Source organism: Thermothelomyces heterothallicus, assembly GCF_042370625.1.
Source record: "Thermothelomyces heterothallicus CBS 202.75 unplaced genomic scaffold P884_scaffold_11, whole genome shotgun sequence".
NCBI lineage: Eukaryota > Fungi > Ascomycota > Sordariomycetes > Sordariales > Chaetomiaceae > Thermothelomyces > Thermothelomyces heterothallicus.
The window spans coordinates 577,058-586,534 of NW_027192572.1; the positions used below are offsets into that span (position 1 = coordinate 577,058).

A 9,477-nucleotide genomic window follows, 5' to 3' on the forward strand; every position below is an offset into this window, starting at 1 on the left:
CTGGATGGTCTGGTCTGACGTTGGAGGCGGTCATATCGGGTGTCTGCGGCGGCTCATGGCAGCAGAAAGAGCGCACAGAGAGAGAGAGAGAGAGACACCCGTACACACAGAGTGTGTGTGAGAGAAAGTGGAAGGAAGAGGATAGGAGAAGGAGAGAGTATGTGCCAGAAAAGGATGGGAAACCGGAGACACGGAGAAGGGCGAATTGCAAGCAACGAAGCGGCAACCAGAGCGACGACCGCTCGAAGCTCGGCATGGGAAAGCCGCTCTTCGCGCGCAACCCAGTTGAGCCTGGGGTGATGGGGAATCGCGTCCGGTGCCACTCGTGCCCGGCCAGCCAATGCACACCCGCAACAGCACGCTCTCAACGGCCCCAGCCTGGGCGCGACGCCGCTTTTCTTTGAGCCCGGAACGAACGACCTCTCCTCCCTTCCCCCTTCCCCACCCAAAAAAAGCATACGAGGGGCAGGAGAAGAAAGCGAAAACAAGCCTGCACGGCTCGACCCCACGCCGGCACGATATGAAAACGGCAGGCGCGCTGCATCCTGCATCATCACATCATGTTGCTCCTTCCCTCCCGGTCATGAGCATTGACTGGCCTGCCTCCATCCAAAACGCAACGATGGCAAACATGCGAGAAAACACGACTGATCTTGCACGCGGGCAAGTGAGATCGAGCGAGCAATCAAAGTAAAGCAAAGCTAGCAAGCGCACCCCTCTTGGTGTTGCTTCTTTCAATTTGGTTAAGCTCTCGCTGGGCGTGGGGTTGCATGGGCAAAAACCGCTTTGTGCGCGTGTGAGTGCCCAAGTGGGGTGAGAAACGGGGACCATGGAAACCCACCCTCCACCCCGTTTTTTTTTAACTCGCAAACTTCGTCCCGCCCCCCTTCGACCACGCCATCATGGCCGCTTACCATCTGTCTCACGCATCGACTCACTACCTTCCCCTTTCTTTTTCGTTTCCCCCCTTTCCCCCCTTTTCTGCTTTTGTTGCCATGCTTGGATACTGAGCGGTGAGCTATAAGCGCGGAGTAAAGTGGCGTTCTTTCGGACTGGAGTTTCGGCTCTTTTTTTCTTTTTTCCTTTTTTCTTTTTTTTCTTTTTCTTTTTTTGCTCATTTGGGCCTTGAAAGTGTGCATCTTTGATCCCCTTTTTGTTCAATCTTCGTATTTATCTTTCGCCTGGCATTGGACCACTGGTTCGTTTCTGACTTTCGGGGACTGGGGAATCTTGTTTAGTCAGAATGGTGTCGGTGTTATACTATACAGGACTTGGGTTTGGTTTGGCTTGGGGTACCGCACCACGGAATAACACTCCCTCGTACAAAAAAGGCGGATTGGGAGGTTGGCGCTGTACTGAACGATACCACTGCTGCCATGATATCCTGCTTAGGTACTTAGAGATCTCAATGTGAAGCAATAGTCAGATTATGTCATTGTTACAAGACCTTCGCCGACGGCTGTGACTCCTAAGAGCTCGTTATCTTGTTGGCCAGATCAGGGCCGCCACATGCCCAGCAATCGGCCACCGTGATACTAAACCAGAGGCTGTCGTCAGCCAATATCCAATTGGTCAAGAGGCAGAATCTGGCAGAAGGTGTTGTGAACAAGCGTCTGTGTTTGTCGCGCTGCATGTGTGTGGCTCTACTAGGGCGGGTCCGGATATTGCACTGTCACAAGCCCCTTCTAGACCCATGAAGCTGCCCAGATGGATCAGACTTGCAGCTCGTTTTGCTTATGATCGGGGGCCTCGACTGATCGGAAGGGTCGAGTACCCTGCCCCTCAGAGCACGTCTGAACCAAGAGAAAAGCAACAATAACAGCAGCATCCGTAATCCGGCTTTTCTGACCGACATACGAAGGACTGTATATAGTACTTAACCTTGGCTGCGCTCTAGGCCGACTTGTCTCGCTGGTCAGCCCTCGCGCGAACGAGTTTCGCCAAGCAGACTTGTGTGATGAGCGGTCTGCTCCCGGAGTCGACTGGTCACCGATCGTCGGCAACAGGGCTCGTTTGTATCGGCCTGAGGAGTTCCCAGACAAGCCAGCCGAGAACCCGCCATGCTGAAAATGGTGTGGGTTCAGTTGTGATCGCCCAACTAAATGAGACTCTACGTCTACCCAGTTTTGGGCGTGACTCGAGCAGACAAGTGTCGGTCGTTGGCGATGTGAACCGGGTACACCAAAATTGGGGGGCATGACTTTCTCGCCGCCGCCAATGTCGGCAGGGAGAGGGGGGGGGGGGGTTTGGCGTCAACAGGTCACACAGGTGCGGAGGGAGCACAGCGCGGAAGAACCGCGCTCTCTGAGTGGACCGCCCCGCATTGCGGTTATGGCTACGGCTGTCTCGCTAAACCAAGTATGCCGCCATCTTGACATTTTAAACTAGTGCATATGTACATACATACATACGATGGAAAAGGCAGGCTGCCATCCATGGCCCAGTCACGCTCAAAATGTTAAGATAGGTTTGGGTTTTGGTTGGTGCCGCCCGGCAACGGCTACACTTCCGAGGAATACAAGTGCGCTAAAAGTGCGAGGGCGGTACTTCTTACCGTCGCGCAAGTTCCATTTTAGGAAATCAAAAGTCAGCAAACGAGAGTCGTTGAAAGTTTACGTGTTTGTGTAACTAATGAGAGACGGATCTGGAACACAGTGGCTTTCCCTCCTAGTCTCGGATCGAGGCCGTAGCGGGAATAATGTATATGCGTAACGGCTGGCCGTGACGGTTGGGCAACATTCAACTGGAGTGTATAAAACACCTAAGACATTTCGCCGGCTTTTCTGCAGTTACGCAGGTTTCACTGCCAAGTCAACATGTGTGTGTGTGTGTGTGTGTGTGTGTGTGTGATGCTTACCTTTTCGAGTGTGATGTGATGGCCGTCAGCTAATGGTGAGGTTGACGCCTAAGTTTTAGTTAGTGTATGATTATATTTAACGTACGGAGTATATACTTGCCGAGGTACATTTGCTCTCCGCCGTAGCGCCTTGAGTTGTCGAGCACATACGTACGATGTAGGCGGTTCTCAACATGGCGAAGAACCACCCGACACGCCGTTGCCGATCGGCACCTCATCCGTATCGATTGAGATTTACAAATTATGATTAATTCAGATTTCACGAGTTTGAGGAAACGGTTATCACGAGAGAAATCAAAGTCATACAAGGGTTGCCTCGGCGGTAATAATTACGCTAGGGACGTACTTTACGTACTATACAAGTACTTGTGTAAGGTACCTGATCTAGTTATTCGTGTACGAAGGTACAGATAATACTCCCGTTACCGGCACGAAGGCCCAAGCCCGTCATCCCGAGGCAAACCTAGGGCCGCGGAGGGGAAAAAAGCAAAGAAGAAGAAAGATAGTACCTGCGCTGTCTACGGATCCGTATAATACGGCGCAGATACGCCACTGTGGGTGCCCAATCATTGTTCCGCCGCCAAGGCCGAACAGTGCCTAATAATGTCAGTGTATGTTTTGTACCAGCATTGTGGTTGATGGAACGGTAAATGCGCATCTCTGCGGGGCAGGATGCTGCAGTGCCTGATCGTTTCGACGCAGATCGCAGGGCAGCAATAACACGGCAAACCTTTTGGATTCTAGAACCGTCCCCAACTCGATAATGACAAGTGGCCCTGGGTTTTCCAAGCACATGGCAAAGGGCGGCGACCTGAGTGTATGTGCAACAGCGTAGCGTACGCGACTATTCGGATATCCACGAGGGGGGTATACTCGGACCGAAAAGTTTCTCCAAACCATCAGCGTACAGTACCTACTGAGGTAGTGAAGTAGTGCGATCTGCAATCCGTTGGGTGAGCAGCTTTGATTTGAGTAACCCGGACTGCGTGTCAGACAGCTGGGTCCCGGGGACCTAGAGTGTCTCACAGCACCCGTTGCAAAACTGTGCGTGTTTAGCGGATTGCATCCATATTTCTTAGTCCCTGCTCTTCCCACTTCGACGAGACTTATGTGGCGATTGCCGTTGCACGACGTTGGCTCGAAACGCTAGACCTCCTCTCCCCGCGACGAGTTAAAAGAAAAGGATTGGGGTGGTGGTTTGCGTGTGGCAATCAGGTTGGCAAAAGAACAAGGGGAGGCAAATACTCCGCTTACACGTGTGTGCACCTACATAGTTACAGTAGTCAGCGTACGGACCCATAATTGATGGGGTTGGTGCAATCTTCTCTGCAAGTTGCTGCCAACGTTGCAGTATCTCCAATGGCGTAAGATATCCCCCGAACCCCCGGATGAGCTGTCGGAAAGCTGCAGTTGGGGGTGCGATGTTCAATGCTACAGTTGTCAAACGGGCATCGACCCTGGAATGTCGCTTTACCATGAAGAGAAGCAGGACTTTCCAAGATGTCTGCTAAATGCCTGCTAATGTGCAGTGCTGTCGCTGTGCTGTTAGAGGCGATTTCCGGCCTGAAGTAACTGATTGATCAAACGAAGTACTGTAAATACAGTACGGATACTTTGCAAGATCTTGAGTTTTTCCTGATTGGTTCTCAGCCTCCCCTTTCAGCAGAATGTTCTTCTCCAAACCTACCAAGTACTGAACCCTGCATTTGCTACTAAGCGCCTCAAGGTCATCGAGTTGACACCAAATTTGGCCTTCACCCACGTCAGTTGCAACGGCAGCTTCCTTCCTTTTCTGGACGGGAGGGCCGAACTCGGTAGTTAGCTACGTGCTTGCTACTCTCTCTAATGTTTCAGGAGACGGGCCTGAACCGAGATGATAACCGCGAACTCCTCGATTCGCTCCCCCAACGCACGGTCCGACCGCTCAACTCATTCCAGGTGCAGCAATTGATCCCTCGAGATTTCTAGGAAGCGTGTGGAAGGATTTGATGCGAAACATTCTACACAGTTCGGGTGATACGATCACAACAAAATTTCACCGCGGCTCCGTACAGGACTCATCTTCTCCGATTTGCGTATGCTGGCTTGGGAGGGTTGGCGCTTGCGCGAGGTTGCGGATTTCGCGGCTGGTAACCCTGGCCAGCAGAGAAATGGGAGGTCAGCCGCTGATTGCCCGAAAAATTGCTAAAATTACCTCTTCGTGTTAAACCATCATTCAATTCAACCAAGCTTCACCGGTGCGTCTCGATGCTACCCGTCGGTTCACTACTTGAGCCCCGCCTGACCCGGGTGTGGTCACACAGGGCGTGCTTAGTTGAAGAAAACGGAGCTTTCGCAGATCAAAACGGCAGCATGCGCCACCCGCAGCTCAGTGCCGACACCACTGCGTAGGTAGGACCCGACTGAAGAAGGGTTCCAGTGCGCCAGACGCCTCGCCGCTGTTGCAACCAAGAATTTGACGCCACGACGTAACTATCAGCGTAGTAGTGGACGCAGGCGTGCGGAATGGCAGACTGCATTGCGGCAACCTACTTCTGCAGGTTCTCGAGAACGAACGTAATACGACCTGCACTTTTGGCATGCTGCTGGTTGCCGGTGCCAATCTCGGCTCTATCGCACAACGTACACACGTACACTGCCCCCCAACTCAATATTGTGTGGACGGGGCCCCACTAGGGTTCCCGGACCCACCAGGGTTGCAGCCACCCACATCTTCCTGCAGGGCAGCCCTGGTCAGCTTCCTTCTTCCACCACCACCATCATCCATCTACGGATTACAACCATCAACTCCGCAGAGATACGAAGATCGTTGCTATCCATCTACCACATATCGTCAAGGATAGAGGGGGTGGCGAGGGGGGTGGGCATGTCCTCTAATGTTAGCGCCCTCTTAGCGGTGATGGTGTGCCGATGCCACACTACCACACTACTGCCGGGGGTTGGCTCGCCTTCGCGGGCCTCTTCCCGAAGTCAAAGAATCCGGAATGATCGGGAAGCCGTTCTTGCTGTGCAAGCTCGAAGGAAATGAAGCCGCCCGAGGTCAAGGCGAGCGGCCCGTCGCGGGTGCGGATGACATACCCTTGCCCCAGCGCCGCCCCGACTGTAATGAATGTCATTCGTACAGTAACGTTACACCGGTAAACTCCCATCAAAGCCATCGGTTTCCTCAACCAACTTGTACAAGTAGCCACTCGCGGCTCGGTTAGGGATCAAGATCCAACTCGAAGGGCTCGAGGAGGACAGTACATGAAATGCCACCGGCGACTCCATTGGCCGAAGTTCCAGAAACCGAGACCAGAATGGGCTGGAGAAACCTTGTACATGTACAACTTCACGACGTTGCCGGCCTCGAACCAGCCCCGAACACTCAGCCCGTTCGTTGTGGGGAACCCGGGCCGTGTTACCACCCCGCCCCCATGTCCGCATGGGAGTGTAACACTCACCCAGGCTGCCGGCTCACCGGCTATAATACGATTGTGTTAATCCTTTTTCTGGGGGGCAGGGCTGGCGGCAAGTCGTGCCGCGTACAGTACGTTTGTGGTATGGGCGTACATAGGGACCTGCATCCCAAGAAACGGAGGCAGGGCAACTGCAGCGGTTGGCACAGTCCCATCGCATCATCGGGCAGGGGACTTGCCTCCAGAAAAAGTACAGGAGCACACAGACAACTACTGTAGAGGTGCTGTGCGAGGGTATGTAGGTACTTTACATACAGTACATACATACATACATACATACATGCAACATGTGGAGCCTCCCATTGACAAGTTGACCCTATGTTGGGATGAACGGCCCACCATGGCAGAGCTCGCTTGCAGGCCGTTCTGCTGTGTGGCGGGCATGTCGCCATGTGAGAGCTCACCGGTCATCATGGCGCATCCGTGCGTATCTTTCTCGCCTTGGGGGGGTATTTTCGTGGGGTTCGAATCTTGCTGGCGGGGGGGACAAGAGCGCGCGGGGGGGAAAGGGGGGAGACGGGCCTCGACGGGTGATGGCAGTGGGATATCCCCCCACCCTTTCAGACCTCCCTCTCAACACCATCACTCCTCAATGCGTAACCTTCTTTCCGCAATCGATCACCGAGCGTTACCAGCGCAGTGCGGTGTTCTTCCGAGCATGTGTCTACATTACTAATGCAGATATCTTGGGCAGTCATCAGGAACATTGATGATCCGGTCTCTTTCCCTTCCATCCCACCCTGGCCTACCCTGGCCTGGTCTCGGGGGTCACTTGCCCCGACATCCCCGGGCCGTTGTGCGTGCGCAATGACATCTGACGCTGACTCAAGTCAAGGGCGGCTGTCAGCGGGTGAGAATGTTGGCTTTGAATCGCCCAAACGCATTCCGGATTGCACGAATCCGTGACACGACTCTTCGTCTTGGCTCACTGTTCGAAGCTTTACACAGTAATATTATCCTTCCCGAGCCAGCCTTCGCAAGCCCGGGGAGGGGAAAAAAAAAAGGGGGGGGGCTTGTTTGTTTGTTTGTTGTGGTTATTGAACGGGCTAGCCACCGCGCAGGCGGCGGACATTGCCCTGCATCGCACGATCTCCGGGTTGGTTCCGGCTGCTCTGAGGGCTTGCGGAGTACTCCAGGGCTCAGCCATGCCGGACAAGGTTGTTGCTGTGCCAGAAGGGATCGGGGAAGAAAACCTGCAGCATACTGCAGCATGAGGTGCAGCCGTCGCTTGATCAAAAAGCCCACGTCGACTCCTTCCGAGGCTGACAATGAGGTCTTTGGAAATTATCACTCGCTGTTGTTAGGACGGGGGAAAAGCTTAGGCGAAGCGCGGAATACACGCCGCTCGCGCCGTCCACGCGCAGTACCTGTTCCGTAGCATAGTTGACACGCCCCGGTTATCTCGGCGCTTTCGGGGCAGCCGTGCCTCTAGTTCTCTTCCTCCCGTGTGGTTATTGTCCTTTTACTATTCCTTAATGTCACAAATAGGCCGTGCTGGAGCAGCATAACCAGCATTAGATGTGAGCTTTGGTAAAGGGCAACTTGTAACTAACTGATATACAACCTGACGAGATAAAATCTCAGCTAGTATACATGCGTTTGTCGATCCATAATATACAGATGTCGCTACCAAAAGAATTGGCTCACCACCTTCAAATTTTCTGCCCGGCAGAATCCCCGTTTTAGCTAGTAACCCCCGAAACGCCTTAATTCCTTGCTTATTTACGATAGTATATACGTCTCTACATCTATATAGATCAATCCTTATACTCCCTATCTATTATAATATTTACTAATACTCTCTTTATAAGCTCTTTTTCTATAATAGGAGATCGAAGTGCTAACGAAATCGACGATCATTGCTACTGCGCAGACTGCGACCGTTATTTCGGCAACTACAACGGTATCAAGATGTTAGTGTCAACTTCTCTCTGTCCGTAGGTTGGCCTTCCGGGTAACCTAGCGTAGTATCTCCAGTCGCGTATCCACAGAGGCGAGCAGGTGGCCTGCCCCTTCTGCGACAGATGCTTTGCCACCGCAACCGGAGTCGCCCATCACCTGGAGTCGAGCGGGTGCCCCAACGCACCCTGCATCAACCGGGACAGGGTATACCAGCTCGTGCGGTCCAAGGACCCTCACGGCGCCATCTCGAAGAAGTTGCTTACATGGCACGGGTCCCACCAGTACGAGGCCACTAGTCGGTCCTGGAATGGATATGCCTATGAATGCTATGTCTGTCACCGGGAGTTCATCCAGTTAAACAGCCTCAACCAGCATCTAAATTCGCCTACTCGCAAGTAACTCGGCTCTTTTACCTACATTTTCTCCATTAACGAGTCTAGACTAACAAAACCTTTATCACTGCCCGAACGGTGCTTGCAGGTTGGACTTCAGGACCTTAGCTAGCATCATCAGCCACCTAGAAAGCAAATGGTGCGGGTTCATGCGCTTTGAGACTGTCCAGAGGAAAATGGGGAACGTGCTAGGTAGCGACCGTCTCCTGACGTTCTGACTGCGTGACTATCTGGCGTTTGCCGTGAAGAGCTCAGAATGACAGAAAGAGGCATCCAAGAGGAGCCTCTTTGATGAAGAACGACAGGACCTGCTTTATGGAGGTCCGGCTAAACGAAGCCCAAGAACGAGGCGAAGGCTAGAGAGCCTCAGTCCAGTGCAGCACAAGCCTGGCATACGTGCTAAGAATGCGGAGGAGAAGGTCACTTCGCACGCGATTGTGGAAAGAACTCCGGTGCCAACGGGGCCGGGCGAGGGAACGCTCGCGAGGTTCGAGAACATGATGAGGGTGCGTCTCAAGGAGCCCCTCCGATGTACGTAAACGCACAGGCCGTTAGGGCGCGCATCAGGGGAAGCTCAGTGCCCCCTTCGATTTCTTTCGGTTCCGGCGACATGCGTTCGGATGCGCGTTTCAGCATGCGCGACAAGTTTAGATTGCCAGATACGGGAAATTTCGATCAACTCATTTCTCTTGGCAAACTCTCATTGATGCCATCAATTGATTCTTTGTGGAAGCAAAGGCATGCTCCAGCTGAGGTGACGCTACCATACGCTTTTGTGCGGAAACGGAACCCGACATGACGCAGGAATAAGGCTCGAGGTCAGGAGAACATATTTCCAAGTTTAAGCATCAATACCCTCCCCCCCCCC

At 53.1% G+C, this 9,477-nt stretch overlaps 1 protein-coding gene across 1 annotated transcript; it reads left to right on the forward strand.

Annotated features, from left to right (window-relative positions):
• Positions 1–8,148: 8,148 nt before the first annotated feature.
• On the forward strand, positions 8,149–8,830 carry P884DRAFT_307338 (uncharacterized protein). The gene is made up of 3 exons (XM_069445130.1): positions 8,149–8,232; positions 8,284–8,612; positions 8,658–8,830. The coding sequence occupies exons 1-3, from the start codon at positions 8,227–8,229 to the stop codon at positions 8,719–8,721; spliced, it is 399 nt and encodes a 132-aa protein (XP_069297594.1). The 5' UTR covers positions 8,149–8,226; the 3' UTR covers positions 8,722–8,830.
• The last annotated feature ends 647 nt before the right edge of the window (positions 8,831–9,477 follow it).

Bases quoted from the DNA above. Each gene is read 5' to 3' on its own strand.
- P884DRAFT_307338 (XM_069445130.1), top strand. The intron at 8,613-8,657 runs GTAACTCGGCTC...TAACGAGTCTAG, and splicing joins CTAAATTCGCCTACTCGCAA to ACTAACAAAACCTTTATCAC.